This window comes from Coccinella septempunctata, chromosome 6, assembly GCF_907165205.1.
Source record: "Coccinella septempunctata chromosome 6, icCocSept1.1, whole genome shotgun sequence".
In the NCBI taxonomy this organism is placed as follows: domain Eukaryota; kingdom Metazoa; phylum Arthropoda; class Insecta; order Coleoptera; family Coccinellidae; genus Coccinella; species Coccinella septempunctata.
In genome coordinates this window covers 30,245,954-30,267,634 of record NC_058194.1, presented here as the reverse complement: position 1 = coordinate 30,267,634, position 21,681 = coordinate 30,245,954, and the positions used below count along the sequence as shown (strand labels likewise).

Below are 21,681 nucleotides of genomic sequence, written 5' to 3'. Positions count from 1 at the left end.
AAGGATTGCTCCTCAGGCTATGGATGTGGAGTATGTGGAGAATCTTTTCATCTTCACCCATCAACAGTCATTTGATTCTCCACGTGAAATTATTAAATGAAAATGAATGGAAAACAACCAATATGCCAATCATCCCAAATTCAGGGGATTACGTATGATGTCTAAATTTGATGCTCACGGAGAATATTGAGTAGTTTATTTCGAAGAAATATTTGTACCTGAAAAGCAGCTAAAAAACTAAATCAGTATAACTCTCACATAAAAACGAGACAACCAAAAAATAGCGAATGGTAAAGTGGCATCGTTAATTACTTATAGCATCTCGTAGAAGAAGTGACAGTGACACTTGACACTTCCAACGGTAAATAATCCAGATATTCTCATCGAGAAATTCCTTCTGAGAGACGATCGATATTTTTTCAATTCCGCAAAGTTACATACGAAGTCAGTCTAACAACAAGAAGCAATTACAGTGGCTGCTAGGTCTGAACAAGAAACAATTTCCTTATAGTGTCCCCACGGGATTTCTCATCTCAATAACAGCCGCCTCTTTTGAACTTCTGCACATCTACGTTGTCTCGTCATGTAAATTAGTTGGTTCAAGTTTCTTATCACGCTGCTGTAATCTGATAAAGGGGCGTCAGCACAGTTACATCGACATTACAGGACAATCTGACATATCCGATACGATAGTTTAGTTCTCAGACAAAATGAAAAAAAACAGTAGGTCAGTCTTTGATTGGTACATAACAGTAGATTCTTGGGGCCAAAAGAAACACTTTTTTTCTTTACCATTTCTTCTGATTCGGCCTAGAAAAAAGATATGTAATTTTTTTTTTTTTTAGACCACAAGATATCACCCACGTCTTCCAGTTTTCTCATTATGACCATTACGTACCATAAAAATAACAAAAATTCAAATTCACCAACCAGATCTGGCCGCCGCTGTATTCTTCTCGAGTCTTCATTATAGCTGTGGACCAGAGACCTCCACTGTGATCTGTCTAACGTTAGTGTTTCCCAGTTATGATTGGCATTAACTGATTTTAGGGATTGATGTAGTGTATCCTTAAACCGCTTATACTGGCCTCCTGGTTTCCGAGCTCCCTCTGTGAATTCGCCGTACAGAACTATTTTGGGGGGTCTTGTGTCTTGCATTCTCAGAATGTGGCCGCTCCATCTGAGTCGGGCCCTCGTTACTTGAGTCTCAATTGTTATACAACTCGCGCGCTGCAAGACTTCTGCATTTGAAACTTTGTGGAACCATCTGATGTGCATTATTTGTCTTAGATGACGTTGTTGCGTTTGTTCAAGCTGTTTAATATGTCGCCTATAGGGCTTCCAGCTTTCGCTTCCGTAAAGAAGCGTTGGGAGGACTACTGCTTTGTAAACCTCTGTTTTGGTCTTCAGATTGAGGTCGTGATTTTAAAACACTCTATCCTTTACGGTTGTGTATATGCGAGTCCAGGTTAGCCCTAGTATTCAAGAAGCTTCCAAAGTATTTGAACTGTATGGGGAGACAGCGCATCAAAATAAAGTTATCCCAGAAACTGGAGTTTATCTGGAACTAGCTATAGGGGCGTAAAGAGTAGACCAGCTGTGATGGGGGTTCAATATATACATAAGTTAAGGTCGGAGTTCATAGTAAACCCTAAAACAACCAAAATCTAAGGGCGTTAGAAGTGGGGAAAGTCAGATGAGTGCGAAAAAATGAACGATGCCATCTAAAGAGCTCCTAAGGGCTCCCCCATTTTAATCAACTTTCCAAGAACTTCCGAGGGCAACTCGAAAGCCCTTCGGATCGGCCGAAAACATCCAAGTTCCATCAGAAGGATTAATTTGGAGACAGGATAGAGGAATTTTTCGTTCGAAATTGGGAATTTCCATCTGTATCCATTAATTAGTCGTTTTGAATTCTCGCCCGTTCGGCGGGGAGTTGCGGGCGGCGCGCGCGCAGCCACCGTTCCGCGGATCCGACTAGGATATTAAGACGGGCGAAAATCCGGCAGTAACACGCTCGCCGCCTCCCAAAACAGCGGAAACCGGAAAATATAGGGAGCCGCCAACCACCTGTACGAATATTTCGGGAAGTTGAAACTGTGGAAAGGACAGGATGTGACTCGTAGCGGGCAGTATCTCGATGTGGATGAACACGTGAGTTTTCACGTCATTTTTCGTGCGTCCAAACTGTCGAAAGTTGATTAGTTTCGAGGTAATGAAAAATCATTGTTGGGAAATATAATGGAACGCATCGTAAAATTTTTTTATCGCCGATCGGTTTCAAGCCGTAAAACGCTCAAGGTTGTCTTGGCCCAATTGGTAATTCAATCTTATTATTCACCGAAGATTTTCTGATTTTTCCAAAATCAGGAAGCAGTCAATCATTTGGGAAACACAATCTCTGAAAATTTTTACAATTAGAGGACATATACATAATGAATGCGTGAGCTAGATATAGGAAAGCTGTATTGGATGCTGTGAATGAAATTTAGAAAAATTCCCTTGTGAAACGTTTTTTCCAAAATTACCAGCAAATTAATGATTTCCTAGCCCAAAGTTTACAAATGAACCGAGTTTACATAATTATTAGTTCGAACTGACAAGGCAATAACACATAATTGCAAGTTTAAACTTGCAATTCTTCATAATTTACAGTTTGAACTGATAATTATACATAATTGCCAGTTCAAAATGATTATACAAAGTAATTTCCAGATCAAACTGATAATTATGCATAAAATTAAAAGTTTAAACTGACGAATATGCATAAGCCTAGACCAGTTACATGCCTAAAAAAAATATTGCGTTACCATAGCAACGAACATAACACATTAGAAGTGTCAGTGTGAAGTTTGAGGTCAAAAAGGTAAACCAGAGTTACGCAATAAATTAAAAGAAAGAAGATGTCCACCGAAATTGTGAAAATCGAAAAATTGGAGTATGGAGCCATCATCAAGTATCTGTATTTAAAAGGGTTAAGTGGTAAGCAGATTTACGAAGATATGCTTAATACCCTTAGTGATCAATGTCCTTCGTATTCGATCGTGAAAAATTGGACTGCAAGCTTCAAAAGAGGTAAATTTTCTATTGAAGATGATAACCGATCGGGAAGGCCAGTTTCTGTGTCAGTTCCCGAAAATATCGATGCAATTGATGACAAGATTTTATCAGAGCGTCGAATTGGGCTAACACGGATATCTGAAGCACTGAATATTTCATAAGAAAGTGTTCATCATATAGTTCACGTCAATTTGGACATGAGAAAAATTGCTGCAAAATGGATCCCCAAATGTTAGAATGTTGACCAAAAGCGTGCAAGGGTAGAAGCATCGCGTTCGATCTGTGCTCGATTTGAAAACGATGTGGACTTCTTAAACCGAATTGTTACTATGAATGAGACCTGGGTACATTTCTACGATCCAGAAACAAAGCAACAATCGATGGAATGGCGACACTCTGGTTCTCCAAGACCTAAGAAGTTTCGTGTCCAAAAATCTGCTGGAAAAGTTCTTGCTTCAGCTTTTTGAGATTGCCATGGAGTAATCATGATTGATTTTTTGGATATGGGTAGAAAAATAACCGGAGATCACTATTCGACATTACTGACCACTCTACGGAAAAAAATTAAAGAGAAAATACACGGAAAGCTATCCAAAGTTGTTTTGTTTTTGCAGGACAACTCCCCTGCACACAAATCTGATGTTGCCATGCAAAAAATTCGTGATTTAGCGTTTGAATTACTAGAACACCCCCCTTATTCACCAGATTTGGTTCCATCCGACTATCATCTCTTTGCTCAACTGAAAAAAAGTTTGAAAGGTCGTAAATTTTCTTCCAACGAGGAGGTAATAAAAGCTGTGGAGGTCTGGTTTGCAGAGCAAGAAAAAACATATTTTTTGAAAGGTCTAGAGACGTTGCAGGTTCGCTGTAATAAATGTATCCAATTAAGAGGAGAATATGTTGAGTAATAAAACATTTTGACATTGAAATTTGTTTGGTTCTATAGTAGTCTAAGAATTTTTCAATATATCCTCGTATATGCCTTACGTGTCTCTGAGAACAAATTCATTTTAATCTGACAGTTTGCGTGGTGAAGCTGACAGTACGAATATGTCAGATTTCCAGGGGGTATGTTAATTGGATCCAAATGAAGCTACTTTTCAAGGGACTGACAATTTGGACGTGAGGCAAGGTCACAGCGGTCCTTCGAAAATTCCAAAAAAAATCGTTACTTGTTATAAAGTATACATCTCGGTATAGCAGACGTGTTGACCCATCAATCTGATATTAATCAGTGAGGTTTTTCTTAATCTTACAGTTCGAAGATAATATAACAATGCATATCTTTAAATATCCCCCTTCCTGTACATCTGAATGTTTTAGTGGAAAAAAACGCATCGTCGGTGAAAATGATGTGTTTTAGTTATCCAGTCCAATTACCAATTAGGGATTTTCGTCAAGTATCGACCAAATCATTTCTGCCACCGAAAATGTCCGAATTCCAAAACCACGAGTGCTCGAAATCAACAATTAGCTAATGCGGGTTCAGCAGTCAAGTTCAGTTTTAATTTCACCGTATCCCCTGACGCCCAACAACCACCAACGGAATGAATTAAGGGTGATTTCTGAGGGGTATAAAACGGCGCACAGATTGAGGTTAACGATTCATAAAGAGGTTATACTGTTGGACATAATTTGCGTCTTGGAGGTTCAGGATAGACGTAAATATTTTCGTGAAGCAGACTGACAATGAGTTCCCCGGGGGTTTTCGGTTTGTCTTCCAATTTCAAACCCTAAAAATACACGGTACATTTTACGATTCGAAAAAAATGCCGTCTAACCAAGCAAGAATTTTGTGTAAAATTGAGGATCGCGATATATATTGGTGACCGTGACGAACAATCGTAAAAAATTTTAACAACCTCATTCCTAGTCTACTCTGATTTTCTGTATTGCATTCATTCTTTTTATTACCTGGCGTTGCAGTGGTCTATGGCAATAATTCAAATAGAACATTTTCAACTACGACGTTTTCAGTGCAAATTGTTCCGTAAACAGGTTCGTTTTATGGCTTCGATTTCTATTTCATTACGTCCGCCATTTTGAATACATAAAGCATAACACTTTGGAATCGACAGGTTATCTGAAACCACACATTGTTTGAATATTTCCATTATAGAAAAAGACATGATTCATTTATGGAAACATTTAAAACGACCTCAGTTTTTCAATTGATTCTTTCAAAACAGTATCGATGGAACTCGAAAAAAATCTTATCCACCCATATACGTCTCTCTTAGTCCCCCCATTCAGGGCCACCTTGAAACCTGCCAACACTCAGTCAGACTGGATATAGCAAATTTGACAGATAGGACATTGCATCCCGCACAGGTCCTTTGGTCCGGTAACAGCCTATCGAACTTCAAATTGATGGATGACAATCCTCCGTCATTCACACCTGATGAAGTCGAACATTTTTGAACGATGAAATGGCGTCCTCAGTCCTATAAATTGGGGACCGAATATTAATGCCGGCAGACCCCCCTGCCGTGAAAACTAATGTAAAACAGGGGACTCTTCGCTCCTTGTTCCTGATTTATTCATGAAATGGTCCATGAGGTGACGCTGATTCGTTTTTGACAGCTGACAGTTGGTGGAATGGGACGAGCGTAGAAATATCGTTTGTCACTTCATCGGCTGCTTGGATTTTGAGGGGACAAATGCCGATGAACGAAATGAACATCACAAAACCCAACCCTCTTCAAATTCGTGTTGTGAAAGTTAGGATCTGAATAAAATAGGTATCTCAATCGGTCAACCGGATACACGACCTTTAAAAATTTGAAGGAGTCTCCCTTCTTGGTCCAAACAGTATTGCTGCAGTCCTTGGATAATTTTTCACAGTAGATAGATGTGGTGGTGGTAGAAAATCGATATTTTTTTTGGCATTATCCATGTTGCGAATATGCAAGTGATGTATGTGATATTAATGTACGTAGGCGGCTACTATATTAGGGGATGATTAGTTGCGAAATTATCATCCTACACCTTACCGGATAAATTTACTGGATCCGCTGTCAATTTCAATGACGTCCCACATTTTCGTGACGTAGTCGGGAGAAATTTGAAGGGAAAATCTATGTGCAAAGTTGTGGAATATAAACCTCGAACTTATGAGTTTGTCATGATACAATAACCTATGGCTGTAATTAATCAATCTATGAATACTTCGAAAGGTTTTCAATTATAACATGCACAATTCCGTTAAATTATTATTTTGAAACAATAAAACGGTAGCAGAGTACGACTAAAATAACTATTTCAATAGAGTTGAAAATTGAGGAATGAAACATACCTTAAAATTGTATCACCTACTCATAGTATTGAAGCTGATTTAATGGAATATGCTATAAGGTACGTAATACTGAATCTAGTAAAATATATTCTGCTACATGAGCCCATTTCTCTTTCAAATAAAAAAATTATTGAATAACGTAAAACTCTACTAGTTATCCCAATATATATGTTCCTAAGTTGAGGTACAAAAGAAGAGGGTATTAGATTCCTTAAGTAATTTAAAGAAAAAAAGTCTCATAAACATGGGACGATTTGTTTTCGAGATACAGTGTGTTAAAGTTTGAATTTTTTGTGAGTTTTTTTCCCATAGTATCCACAGTTCACAAGATATCGAACTGGAATTTGGTACAGATATTACAGTTTAGATTTTACACCATGTGACATGCCAATTTGGATAGTAAATCTAGAGGGTGATATTTTTCCTGGAACACTGTCGCTTGTTTTCCTCCAGAACTATTTTTTGGTGAGCCACTGTTAATTTGGTAAAATGTAAAAAGAAGCTTTGCTGTTATACTAAACTTTATGGTTTCTTGCAGTTTTGTCGTATCTGCTACAGATTTCGAGAAAAAAAATTCCTCAGAAAAATCCAAATTAGACTTTTTTTCATAAAATTACTCAAGGAATTTCCATTTTCCGTTTGTACCTCTAATTCAGGAGCACCATGTGTAGAAGAAACATTTTGAGATACCATCATGCAATCTGTGTCACAAATGGAGCTTTGAAACAGAAGGGAAAAAAAGTTTTTAACCGAGGTAATACACTCTGGAGGATTACGTAGTAGGCCCTAATGTATAATTTCCAATGAATTACATCCAAAGTAGACGAAAGCTTAGTCATCCGATTACAGTTTCCTCCTAGATAGCAACAGCCTCCTCCCTTTTCAAGAGATTACAAATTTCCATATTTCATGAACGCAGAGGATGCACACCTAGCTATTCGAGAGGATCAACTGAATTAAACATGTTTCTGGAAGGGTTTTTCTATCCAAGAGGTTACAACAGCGAGCCTGTATGAATCCGGGAATAAAAATTAACAAGAAACGAAAAAACGGAGTGGTCCAAACTGCTTTTTCCACATTGAAAACAGTTTGATCCATCGGAAATAGATAGTAGTCGAGTTCAAACCCTCATTGTTATATAATTTAACAACCCACGAAGATGAGACGTTCGATAAAGGATTCCCTTACAATGGCATATATTTTAAAACCGAGATTAGCTCGCCAAAACGGCAGTAAACCATTTTAGTGCCGAAATAAAACGTATGGAGCAGGCTGCATTTAGGTGTCGACGTTTCAAATCCAAGGGAATTCATTCCGACTGGTTACATCGGTGTCCTGAGGGAATTTAGCAACCGTTGGAGAAGAAGGAAATGTTCCATCTTTGATATTCAGGATGATTCAGATGGCGTAGTATATTCCACACTCCGATTGGTTGCTTCTTAAAGTTTATTCTCTGATATAATAGGATAATTTGATATTTCTCTCCCAACGATTGAACGATCTACACTGCGCAAAAAAATTAACGCACATTATGGAAATCTCAAATTTATTCTACAACTGAAGGTGTTCTCAATGATATTATTATTTTTATCAGAATTATGCATGCATATGTTATCCACTTTCAACGGTTTTCTTCAATACAGATGTTTTTTCCCAGCAGGAATAAAAAAGATGATATTATCAGATTTTGAATGTATTGGCTCCATTCTAAAATCAGTTTTTCTCGATCCATTCTAGTGATCGATAGTTTTTCTTTCGTTTGATTTTCTACACTCGATCGCTATGCAACGCGAAACACGCAATTTGACCCAAGAGGAATGTGCCCAAGCGGTAGTTTTGCGAGAAGAAGCGTGGACATACACAAGAATTGCAGAAAGGTTTGGAGTTTCCCATACAAGTGTGAAGTGTGTCCAGATTGTTGCAGCGATTCATGGAGACAGGTATGAATGTCCGAAGACCAGAACAGGGTAGACCACGGGTAACAACTGCCATTCAAGAACATTACTTGAGAGTTTCTTCGTTCTTTCTCCTTCAAACTCATGAGGTGCAAATTAGCACTCAGACAATAAGAAATCGCCTCAGAGAATATGATTTAAGGCCTCGTGTCGCGGCCCAGCTCTTACACCAGCCCATCGAAGGGCGCGTTTGGATTTTGCGAGAGAGCATATCCTTGGTGAAGAGGCCGATTGGGTATGAGTTCTCTTCACAGATGAGTCTAGATTCTGCCTCTACCATTGTGATCGACGTTCCCTTGTATACAGATGTCCACATAAAAGATATGCTCAGTGCAATTTCCTGAATACTACTGGTTTCGGGGGAGGATCGATTATGGTATGGGGTGGAATATGTTTGACTGCTCGCACAGACCTAGTGGTCGTTGATAATGGAGCTATGGATGCTGATAAGTATATAAGGAACATTCTTGAAGAGCATGTAGTGCCATTTGCCCCATACATTGGTGAAAATTTCATTTTTATGGACGATAATGCCAGACCCCATCGTGCGCGCATCGTTCAGGAGTACCTTGAAGAAGTTGAAGTCTCTCGAATGGAATTGCCAGCAAGAAGTCCAGATCTCAATCCGATTGGGCAGGTTTGGGACAACCTCAATAGAAGGCTGAAAAGTTTAGAAATTCATCCAGCTACTCTTAATGACTTAGGAATTCAACTCGGGGAAATCTGGGAAGGATTAGATCAGAACATTTTAAGATCACTCATTTTGAGTATGAACCGTCGTTGCCGAGCTGTAATTAACGCAAGGGGTGGAAATACCAAGTATTAAATCACTTATCAGCATTTCAGTATTTTGAAAATTGTTCATTTCTCTCCTTTCACATAAGATTCGGTGAAATCCTGAATTTTTCTTCCATTTAATGTGTCTTGTTTCGTTCAAAACCTTCCCGAAAGAACATAAAAAATAAGTTATAAAGTCAATGTAGAGTTAACTTTCATTAAAATTGAGATTTTCAGAATGTGCGTTAATTTTTTTGCGCAGTGTATTTAAGTATGGATGGTCATCTATTTTCAACAAACAAAATATCCTATATAAAAACACTTATGACACAAGACAGTATAGAGTTTCATTTCAATTCAATCAACCAATGAAGTAAATATCCAAGCTCCTAAAATCGTTTCAATATGGGTTTTCCATCAGGAATGATGGAGATGGTTCAATATGAAGTCATAAATGTTTTCTATCAGTAAATAGGTGGTTACATGGAATTGCAAATACTGAGAATTTCAAATCTGCCACCGTATAAAGGTTGCTCTCGATGAGCGACAGAGTTCAATATGCAATTTTTCTCATTCGGAGTTAGAGATGTGAAAAGATGAATGGGCTTGTCGATGCAAACATTACTTCGAGATTAAAAAGTTCGGGAATCCATCATTCGGTTTCAAAGTTTGAGTCTGGTATATGCATGGTATTTTTGTAAAGCTTATAGCTTATATTATATATGGTATATGTGATTTACGAATGGGACTATCGCAGATAAAATAGGAAAACTCCACAGTTAAACTGAATTGATAACTTCTCCGGTTGACGAGCGGTTGGCAAAACTTGCTCTTTCAGAATATATATCACATTTCCATCTACGGTTAGTTTATTGAGAGAAAAATTACTCTAACGGTGACTATCGAAAAATTTCTAAAAAGATGGAATCAATTAAATGATCGTCAAGACCGAACGGCTGCATCCAGCTCCAAAAAATCTTCAGATTTTCAACTAGAGCAGATGCTCTTTCGGTATATGTATCACATTTCCATCTACGGCCATTAATCCGAGTAAAAAAAGACAAATTCCCAGAACCAAGGCATTGAATCTACAGGCATTTGGTCTTCCAATGATACCTTTCATCACAATATCTCATAAACCCTACGAAATCTTGTAATGTAATGAAATAAGGTCAATTGATGACCGTTCAAAGCCAGGTTCTTTCTGGCATATAATGAAACGATTGGATCAGTGAAAACGTCAGAAAAACTCTGCGATGGAGATTAAATTGGGCAAACCTTTTATAAGTGGATCCTTACCCTCACCAAATGAAGTAGAAGTTTCGTGAAATATTATTTCAATTACTTGAGTGTATCTCGGTTGGACCCGAGCATAAAGGTACAGGAATTATAGGACCTTTCAATCTCTTTTTATGGGGTTTGTTGACTCACAATCAGCTGGGGTTATCTGAAATTGGGTTCTGGAATAATAAAATGAGGCATTTGACCAGAGAATGAGAAATTTCAGATAACGTTGCTGTATAAAGAGTCAACTCAAACAGAGACTTTTGATTTCTTATTGAACTACAATCTGATTGGATAGTATTTTTTTGTTCAATAGTTTTTCAGCTCGATTTCATGAGTTCGTTCATCTCAATTATGGAAAAATATATGATTTAAGTTGTTTTTCGTTACTGAGTTCATTTTCTGGTTCGTGAAAAAGCGCAAAAGTAACAACAGAGTAAACCGAGAGTTCATTAGACCAATTCTTTTGCTCCCTAACTAACCGTAATTATTCCAATCCAAATTCACGTACATCCCCGAACATAACTCTCTAGAAGAACTGAAAATAGGCCAATTAAACTTCACAGAACCAAACAGAACATGAGATTCAGCTATTTCAGCATTTCCCCAACTCGTAAAACTCGTAATTTTCTTCTGTTCGTGAATATCTTTACGAAATTCTTGCAACTATGTTGAAATCGTTGAGTTTTTCGAATGTATCCTTGACAAAGCAGTTCTGTCGAAGAATACGCCCTTCTTATTTAAAATACTAAGGGGATTGCTCCTGTTCTTGGAGTACGGTATATTTTGCTTATCTGGTTTGAGAGATACTCCTTGGGGGCGTATGAAAGATGAAAATAAACGCTGAAAATAAATTAGTGTAGCTTTGAATTATTCCGAATGCCTAAATTTTCCATATTTCCATATTCTTTTATGCGAATGAGAACGAGGACGATCTTGGAAAAAAGGAAATTTATGACCGTATCATTCAGTGACTAGATTACTCTATCATAGTTGTCTGAGATAACAAATTGTCGTATTGGGGGTTCAAGTTTTAAAATCCTCTATCAAATTATTTTTCTCTGGTGCTTAGGTGGATCTAAATTCAATTTACACAGGAGTTCAATCCTCTTTACTAGTATTCTTTTATGTTTTCATTAAATGTCATCTACAAAAAGTTCAACTTCAATAAATTGTCCCAGTACAGCAAATTTTCACTAATGAAAAGTTTAAAATGTTTCACTCCAGAGAAAAATCAGTAGCTTTATCTACTGATATTATAAAGTTTTGGGTCTCATGACCTATATTTATCCATGAATACTTTATTTCTGTGAAATGCTAGATGAGGTTTCAGAGCGTTTTCACCATCCCCCAATTTTTCCTCTACTAATTGTGAAAAAGCGAGAAAATGACACTTTCAGCAAAATTACAAAAAGCATCATCGAAGCCATCATGTACAATCTGAAAGAAAATCGTGTTAGGTTTCTCTTTATGGACCTTTCAACCCTTCGAAACGACTCGAGTTACAACCCCATATACGCTTTTAGTGTGCATTGTGACATTTCCATATATCCCCCTCGATGAAGATGAAAACCTCTCATGCTGTACGTACGAGCCGTATACAACAATACCACCGGGGTCAATTCATGGAAATGTATACTACCTCCAGTGTATTGAATTGACCTTGCCTCTTCTTCATCTAGTTTTATAACCCGATATAACTTCAGAGAATTTTCCGAAACTCAAGGATCAGTATAAACCGCCTCTGATGGTTTGGATTTTTATGCCGCACGATTGGGATGGGACTTTTTAATTGCTGGAAGCCTGATCAAACTTCTCCATCATTGAACTTTTCCGCAGGTCTCAAGAAATGGGAAACCCTTCATAAATTTCGGAATTTTTTGCGGGTAACTTGTAACCTTCGTTCTTTCGTTGATACTGGTGTGAAATTTTCGTCCCAATCAATAGTAGGGTAAAAAGTGTTGTATTAAGAATTATTGTGAAACATTTTTCAAGTTTCAACGTCTTCAAATACTAATTAGTCAGTAGAACTATACAAATTGAGGTTCTGATACACTGGCGCATTCACCAGTTTGCAACGTTGACTGCTTCTTTAGTCCTTAGAAAACGACTGAAATATCGAAGAGTATGCGTTTCTACACCGAGTCTGATGTCAATCTATTTATAGAGATGAATTGGAACCTCATTAACGAACATGATATGATAAATCACCCAGTACAGAATCGACAGGAAATGACAAGATGTAGCACGCACCGCATTTAACCGGAATGTTGGTTTCTGTTAGCCCATTTCATGGTTTCTGTAACTTCCTTGGAGGAATGAACGTGTAATATCCAATTCTCCGACAATAATCTAATAATTCAGGCCAAAGACAACACGCTCCCCCATTCTCGTCTCAATTGCCATATCGTGCAATAGGTTCATGAAGCAAGCTGTGGAATTTCGAAAGTTGACGTCTGCTATTTGAAATTTAAGCAAATATAATATAGTTTCTTCATGTTCCAGATCATTTTCTTGAAGAAATCGAGCTGCTCGGACTTAATAAATTGTAATCGAAAAAAGTAATACACTGCAAGTGCAATAAATGTGAAGTGAAATTCGTACATCCTTTATAATCTCCAGAAAGAAGGTTTCCCTTTCTATACTTGTCCTTCTTTCTCATATTGCTGCCAAATCTTCCAAAGGTAACTTAAACCTTATAAGCAACACCCATATTCCTATTTTGAACACAATATCCTAGTCTGGCAAAACCTGATCAAATATCTAGAGTAAATAACTTCGTAGGCATCCACTATAATGCTTTCCTTCTGATTGATAATTATTATAAGCTCATCAGACGATATTGTAAATTTCCACTGTCTGTATTCTATAACAGTAAAACGTAATTGAACGGCACTCACAGAAATTAAAGCAGATATGATGTATAAATTTATCATGATGAACCATGTCAACAGCATTCCGTATCAAGTATTTCATTGGAAAATGAAGTGTTACTACAACAAAGGTTAATGGAATGAACACAATTACATATAGAACTCGATGACAATAACTCATCTACTTAACGAAGTTTACTCAGCTACCAGGAAAATAAAATCGTCGTTCCATAAAATTAACGAATAAATAAGCAGCAGATGCTTTTCCTTCCACACGAGATTCAGAATGGAACAGCCAAATAATAAGGACTAAGAATCAACTTATTTTCTCTACCATCATTGAATAAAGTGATCATAACCTAACTGTTTTCTCGAGAATTAGGAGATTCATAAATCACATATGATTTTCGAGCCATTATTCACGAGTCTATCAAACTTCATTTTCGCAACTCGTTTATTGTCATAACTGGATAGAGATATTATTGAAAATAAGATGAGAATCTTTGAACAATTGTGCACGAAGGATAGCATACTATTCTACTCGCATATATGGCTATTCTTCACTTGAATAATGTCATAATACACTTGTTGACTTATATACCTACTATAAGTATTTCAATTAACCTAGCTTGACTTGATATGTCATTTTTTTCAGGCATAATAGCTGGAATGGAATCTGACTGCTGACTGCCAACAATTCTGACTCATCACGAAGCAAAATGAACATCTCCACAAGTGTGGCAGAACTTGAGCAAACTGCCGAAGAATACAACATCTCCAATTCAAACCTCACAAACCTATATTACAACTGGACATGCGAGAGAGAAGTGGACACCCTGTTCAAAACAGTCGTTTACACCATGTACGCCATAATCTTCGTGGTTGCCCTCGTCGGAAACCTCTTCGTGTGTTATGTGGTACTGGCGTCACCAAGAATGAGGACGGTCACCAATTACTTCATCCTGAACCTATCCATAGGCGACGTGCTGATCACGATACTCTGTGTTCCGTTCACATGCATCTCGATGATGAACCAGTACTGGCCGTTCGGAAGTTTCCTGTGCCCTGTCATAAGCTACGTACAGGCGATTTCTGTGTTCATCAGCGCTTACACCCTCGTTGCGATCAGTATCGACAAATACATGGTTATAATGTGGCCGCTGAGGCCGAGGATTTCGAAAAAGGCGGCCACGTGGGCCATCATGGCCATCTGGATATTCGCTGGGTTGACAGTGTGGCCAACGGCAGCGTTCACGGAGTTAGTGCAGCCATCCGAACATTTCGTACGTTGTGACAAGTAGGTGGTGTCATAGAATAATCTATTTTTGATGACAAAGTGTGGGGGTGGGTTCCCAATGTTATCTTACGCGTTTTCGGCAAGAGACGAGAAACTTGCCTCGGGGGTCTTGAACAATTTCCTTAATTCGTTTCATCTTGCAGGAGTGTAAGATAAACGTGAAGATCAAACAGAACTTTCGGGGTGTAAATAGATTATACGTTTTCGAGTACAAATATCCTCATTTGGGTTCAAGAGCCACGCTTCTCAAGGCAAAGTTGACAACGATTGAACTAGTCTTTAATTCTTCTAGTCCATTGGATGATCAAAGGGTTTTTCCCCTTCAACTATTTTGTATTATCTTACTGTTGCGTCTAAAATATCTGGAGAACTGGAAAACCGAGATTATTTTCCAGAAACACCCCTGTCATTCCAAAATCTTCAATGAATTCAGGACGTATTCTGTCAGATTCAACTCTATTCTGCTTTTCAGTCTGGTGTAAATTTTCCGCATATGTTACCGTGATATCCATTGTGCTACAGTCAGATTCTGATGCTCCATTTCATGTTTATCCCGTTGGAACTTCTTCAGTATTAACGTCATTCGAATCACAAGAATCGACAAGGGCTGGGAATTCATGTTCAGATGTTGGATGAACCTCTGGAGGATCATTCAATGTATTTGAATTCCATCACTTCAGAATTACTTGAAATGCGAATGGGGTATATACGTAGAACGTAGGAAATACATCGTTCCCAGATCTCTTTTCAATGTAATCCTTAATATTTTTCATATTGAGGCTGAGTTTTTTATACAGGGTGAGTCTTTGACTCGTATAAGTATTTCAGCAGTAGATTCTTGAGGTTGAAAGTAAAACTTCTTTCCTATACCATTTTTTTCTGATTCGACTCTGATAAAAAGATAAAGCCCTTTTAAGTCTTCATAATGAGCTATGCCACCCCTGGAAAAACAAAATTACCTTCAGAATAACTAGCTAAGGCCCGGTACTTTAACGTACGAATAACTAAATTCATTCGATAGATAAGTCTTAATCTTAGGATAAATAAAAATGCAGTCTTTTCTGTTTCAGATAGTGTTATTCACCGAATAAATCGGTCATTGAAACTTAGGCCCGGTATTTTCACCTTCGAATATATTTTATTCACTGTCAATAAGTATCCATCAAATAATTTCCTATCTGAAGGATACCTTATTTCGGTGCTTTCAGATGAAATTATTTAACGAATAACAATTCTATGAAAACACGGTATACTACTTTTCACTGATTAATGTGAAATGAGACACCGCATTGTGAAAAATGTCATAATTCCAACTAGAAAGCAAATATTTCGTGAAAATCACACAAAGAATAACCATACATCCAGAATCTAAAAAATTCAACCAATTATGACGTACCGACATTCGATCTATGACAAATAAAATCTTATTGACGAGTTTCAGTGACAGATTTATTCGATGAATAACACTATCTGAAACTGAAAAGACTGCATTTTTACTTATCCTAAGAATAAGACTTATCTATCGAATAAATTTAGTTATTCGCACGTGAAAGTACAGGGCCTAAAAGAGTTTGTCATAGATCGAATGTCGGTACGTCATTATTGGTTGAATTTTTCAGATTCTTGATATATGGTTATTCTTTGTGTGATTTTCACGAAATATTTGCTTTCTAGTTGGAATTATGACAATTTATACAATGCGGTGTCATATTTTACATTAATCAGTGAAAAGTAGTATACCGTGTTTTCATAGAATTGTTATTCGTCAAATAATTTCATCTGAAAACACCGAAATGAGGTATCCTTCAGATAGGAAATTATTTGACAGATACTCATTGACATTGAATAAAATTTATTCGAAGGTGAAAGTACCGGGCCTAAAAAAAACTCTAGAGTTCTCTGAGAAGACTAGTTCTTGCTTAGTGAAGTAGCAAACTTGATTTGTTGATTGTAATTCCTGACTTTTTTGTACCGGGCCTACATCTGTGATACCACGCATCCGTGGATCTTTCAAACAGAGTCGCATTCAGCCAAAGTGAATATTTGGTTTTTTTATGGTAAGTTATGGTCATAATGAGAAAACTGGAAGTCGTGGGTGATATCTTGTGTTCGAAAAAGATTCATCGAATGAATGAAAAACTATATTCAGAAATTCATTACATTCGATGAAACCATTTGTGAGAATAAAACAAAAAAATTTTTTTTTGGTTCTTCAACAGCCTGTATCTTTTAAACCGTGCTGATCCGGAAAACGTAGCACATATTTGTACGAGTCAAAGACTCCTCCAGTATATGATTTTTCAAAATCCCCTCAAAAATTACTTTTATTATCGTGATATTATAATCTTTGTACGAAATACCTTCCTCGATGACTTTTTGGGTACAAATAGATAGCTATCAGATTTTCGAAAAGCGGCGGTTATATGTCGACGTAATATTAATATCCCGATCCTTTCAATGCATACTTTCGATCGTCCTTGCATCCTCCATCTATATTATCTCCAGTATAGGAACTGATGCCACTGGACCATACATATTGTTCGTATGAACCGGCGCAATTCAAATTGAAATGGCTTGGCGTATTTTATGGCCGGATTTAAACGTGGGAATCTATGCCTCCATCCCTGATTTCGGCAAAATAAATTTCAATTCGGTCTATTCGTTTGGCGGTAAAGGGCAGAGTGGATGATAAGTTCTATCTCTAATTTTCACTCCGATATCGGTTTGCTACATTGAAATGGCTGAACGACCTCGATTTTTCATTTTCAGGACGTACATACCCATATCCAGTTCGCATTTGTGCGGCCTGTAACAGATGAAAGCTCGCCATGAATGGAAAAACAGATTACAGGTTGTTAAAAGGTGGGATTATTGTTGTCGCGCTTTATTTTTGAACACTCCATCATCGCTCCACAGAAAATAAGCTGTTTGGTGATGGTTCATTAGTAAATATCATGGACAGGATTGCTGTCATACAGCAAGAAGTTTTGTGCTTTTTTATCCTCTTTCTTGGTACACTGATGAATATAGAAAAATATACCCATTTCCATGGGCCATGTTCCACTGAAACCAAAATTGCCATAGAGTCATTCGGGGTAACTGAGCGCAGTGGGTAAGTGTGCGCAGTGCGTATATCTCGACTATGCAATGTATGAAAGAGGGGTTCATTTGGGTGAAGCAAGGGCGCAGAATCGCCATATTAGTTTTTCATGGGAGTGCGCCGTGCCACGTTTCTTTAACTTTTTATTTGCAATCAATCAAATTCACTAGTTTTCTTGTTAATTTTCAGCATCTCTGCACGTTCTGCCAGGTCCAAGTTCCGAGTCCCTCAGTGTTAAACAATATTTTATTCGATCATGGGCATATTAATCTAAATATACCTATAATAAAAAATTTTAGGTTCTCTTAGCTGCTCAACTCTATAAGAACGTCAATTCAAATTTTGGCTTACTGGGGAAAGTGTGCGCGGGTAAGTGTGCGCATAGATTCATTATATGGGCATTTGTTCAGTGAGGAATAAATCATGACATTGTTGATTTTCTTGGTTAAGACTCGATCAATATTGTCCTATTTGTTCAGAAAAATATGAAGAGCCACCAACATGGGAATGTATGTGTTGTGTTCACCAAGAATTGTGGCACGAATAATAATGCACTGCTTGTAAGAAGGCGCTTCTGTATTGACAATAAACAGCATTTCTCTAATATTGTAACATTTTGATGACATTATTTTGTGATTTGTTTTGATTGTGTGGTTCACTAAGGACTGCGTTCACTTACCCCGAGAGGGTGCGCACACTTACCCGCAATACGGGGCATGTGAACGAACTCCGACTTTCTCCAGCAAATTCTTTTTTGCGGAAAGAAAACGTTTTTGTTTGTTTGCTTTTTGATGTTTTCTTATAGATTAGAAAATTCTCTTTCTTATGAATATGTTTTAATTTTCCTAGCTTCAACATTGGGATCAGGGTATGGCTTGAAAGGCAAAAGTGCGCACAGTTGCCCCGAATGACTCTACACTGATAAATACAGAAAAATATGCCCATTTCCATGGGCCATGTTCCATTGAAACCAAAACTGCCATACTTCTGCGAAGTTCACCGATGTAATCCTATAATAATAACCAATCCACATCACCTGATGGAAAACCGGAGTAGAGGCAATAACATCTTTCCCTCCCGATTTTTCTCCGAGCTCCAACGACATCCTTCCCCAATCTCGACTTTATAACGCTGCAGAATATTGTAGCGTTACACAATACGTCCATATTTCGATTCCCAGAAGTCCCCTTCGATAGTTCCGTATATGAAACGTGGGAGGAGGTGAGATTTCACCAGATCTCCAATTCAGCAAGACGAATGGGGCTCGTAAATCGTTTTGTACACTGGACGTTTTTATCGTCAAACAGCTGTAAATTTTATTTTTCGTGAGTGTATCATGAGGAAAATGATGTAGCACCCTGCGACGTGATTTTTTTGGGGATTTTTTGCTGCCTCTTATCTTGGACGTGAGCGTTTACCTTAATACGTACCTATATTTTGTATTTATGATGAAATTTTGAAGACCGTTATTCTGTATCTAAACTTATTAACTATCAACTAAGTGATTCTTAGCTAAAGTTGGGGTGCTGGATTGTTGAAGATATTATTTTATTATTGTTGCATCTTCCAGAAAAATCATCGTAGATCTAAAAGTGCCAGATATTCTGAAAGTTTTCTAGTAATAAATCTCCAAATTTCATTCATCTAGCGCAAAAAAATGACGATTTTCCGGAATTTGAGAAGAAAAAATTCTGATATTTTTCCTACAATTCGACAAGCGTATCTACCAGGAAAAACATCGTAGAGATTAAAGTGTGTTCTGAAATAGCAAGTCTTCTGTAATGAATTTCCAAATTTCATTAATCTAGCACAGGAAAAAAATTACGTTTTTTCGGAATTTCTGAAAAAAAGTCAGGAATTACAATCAACAAACCAAGTTTGCAACTTCACTAAGCAAGAACTAGTCTTCTCAGAGAACTCTAGAGTTTTTTTTAGGCCCAGTACTTCCACCTTCGAATAGATTTCATTCAATGTCAATGAGTATCTGTCAAATAATTTCCCATCTGAAGGATACCTTATTTCGGTGCTTTCAGATGAAATTATTTGTCGAATATCAATTCTATGAAAACAGGGTATACAAATTTTCACTGATTAATGTAAAATAAGACACCGCATTGTAGAAATTGTCATAATTCCAACTGGAAAACAAATATTTCGTGAAAATCTCACAAAAAATAACCATATATCAAGAATCTAAAAAATTCAACCAATAATAACGTACCAACATTCGATCTATGACAAATAAACTTTTTTAGGCCCGGTACTTTCAATTTCGAATAAATTTTATTCAATGTGAATGAGTATCTGTCAAATAATCTCCTATCTGAAGGATACCTTATTTCGGTGCTTTCAGATGAAATTATTTGACGAATAACAATTCTATGAAAACACGGTATATTACTTTTCACTGATTAATGTGAAATAAGTCACCGCATTGTAGAAATTGTCATAATTCCAACTAGAAAGCGAATATTTCGTGAAAATCACACAAAGAATAACCATATATCAAGAATCTAAAAAATTCAACCAATAATGACGTACCAACATTCGATCTATGACAAATAAACTCTTTTTAGTTTCAATGACAGATTTATTCTTATTCATAGAATCAAAGATTATAGACTACTCTATAATCTTTGCATAGAATAAGTAAAAATGCTGTCTTTTCAGTTTCAGATAGTGTTATTCATCGAATAAATCTGTCATTGGAACTTTAATAAGAGTTTATTTGTCATAGATCGAATATTGGTACGTCATTAATGGTTGAAGTTTTTAAATTCTTGATGTATGGTTATTCTTTTTGTGATTTTCACGAAATATTTGCTTTCTAGTTGGAATTATGACAATTTCTACAAAGCGGTGTCTTATTTTACATTAATCAGTGAAAAGTGGTACACCCTGCTTTCATAGAATTATTTTTCGTCAAATAATTTCATCTGAAAGCACCGAAATAAGGTATCCTTCAGATAGGAAATTATTCGACAGATACTTATTGACAGTGAATAAAATTTATTCGAAGGTGAAAGTACCGGGCCTTAGCTAGTTATTCTGAAGGTAATTTTAATTATCCAGGGGTGGCACAGAGCTCATTATGAAAACTTAAAATGGCTCTATCTTTTTATCAGGGCCGAATCGGGAAAAATGGTATAGGAAAGAAATGTCTCTTTTGACCTCAAGAATCTACTGTTGAAATATTTGTACGAGTCAAAGACTCACCCTGTATAAAATATTCGATATAACTACGTGTTTAGGGTTGGGAGAACTGGAGAACATTATTTCTTAGTGTTGTTTTCTGTCCGGAACACTTCTGGTCGAGCTTTACTTCCAGCAAAAAATTAAAAAGGGGACAAATTGGCGAGTAATACCTTCAAAGAAACGCACACGGGGCACCAGTTCCCAGAACTCACCCCAGCTCGAATCCTTTGCATTCATAGGCGAAAATCTCACGCTCGAATAAGCCAACATTTTCGCCTCATTTTCAGATACGTCTGCCAGGAGAACTATAAGGAGGTGGGAGTCGAATACGGCAAGCTGTACTCTAGCGTGCTCATGGTTCTGCAGTACGTCATCCCCTTCACCGTCCTCTTAATTTCTTACACGAGCATCGCCGTCATCATCTGGTGTCACAGGATCCCCGGAGAGGCGGAAAATTCCAGAGACAGGAGGATTGCCAGGTCCAAAAGGAAGGTACGTGCCTCGTTATGATTGATCTCGATGTTTTCGCCATTTGATGAATGTTCGGACGGGGGATTTTCTGGAATAGAAAAAATTGCATTACGTAAAGACGTAAAGACGAAGATTCGCTTACTCTCTCGAATGTACAGAGGGGTTTATTCGATTAAATTATACTCTGAGTAATTGTGAATTATAGTCCATTTATTATAGCAATGCTATAACGTCAGGAATCGCTTGGAAATTACCGTTGGCAGACTGTCAAAACAATCCTGCATGCTTACACTATCTATAACGAATATTTACGAGGATATATTGAAAATTTATTAGCCTACTATAGAACCAAACAAAATTTCAATGTCAAAATA

At 37.2% G+C, this 21,681-nt stretch overlaps 1 protein-coding gene and 1 long non-coding RNA gene across 4 annotated transcripts in view; one reads left to right on the top strand and one right to left on the bottom strand.

Annotated features, from left to right (window-relative positions):
* Window positions 1–1,990: 1,990 nt before the first annotated feature.
* Window positions 1,991–21,681, top strand: part of LOC123315248 (RYamide receptor) — a 48,571-nt gene continuing 28,880 nt past the window's right edge. The window contains exons 1-3 of one of the 3 annotated variants that reach the window (XM_044900868.1): window positions 1,991–2,154; window positions 13,900–14,541; window positions 21,124–21,328. In XM_044900868.1, the coding sequence (XP_044756803.1) occupies window positions 13,964–14,541; window positions 21,124–21,328 (783 nt within the window). In that variant the 5' untranslated portion in view covers window positions 1,991–2,154; window positions 13,900–13,963. Of the gene's footprint in view, window positions 2,213–13,899; window positions 14,542–21,123; window positions 21,329–21,681 lie in introns of all 3 variants that reach the window. The other 2 variants (XM_044900866.1, XM_044900867.1) reach the window with 2 other exon arrangements.
* Window positions 21,364–21,561, bottom strand: LOC123315250. The gene is made up of 2 exons (XR_006537933.1): window positions 21,450–21,561; window positions 21,364–21,395 (listed from the first exon to the last, which is right to left on the bottom strand). It is a non-coding gene; the product is annotated as an uncharacterized LOC123315250 (long non-coding RNA).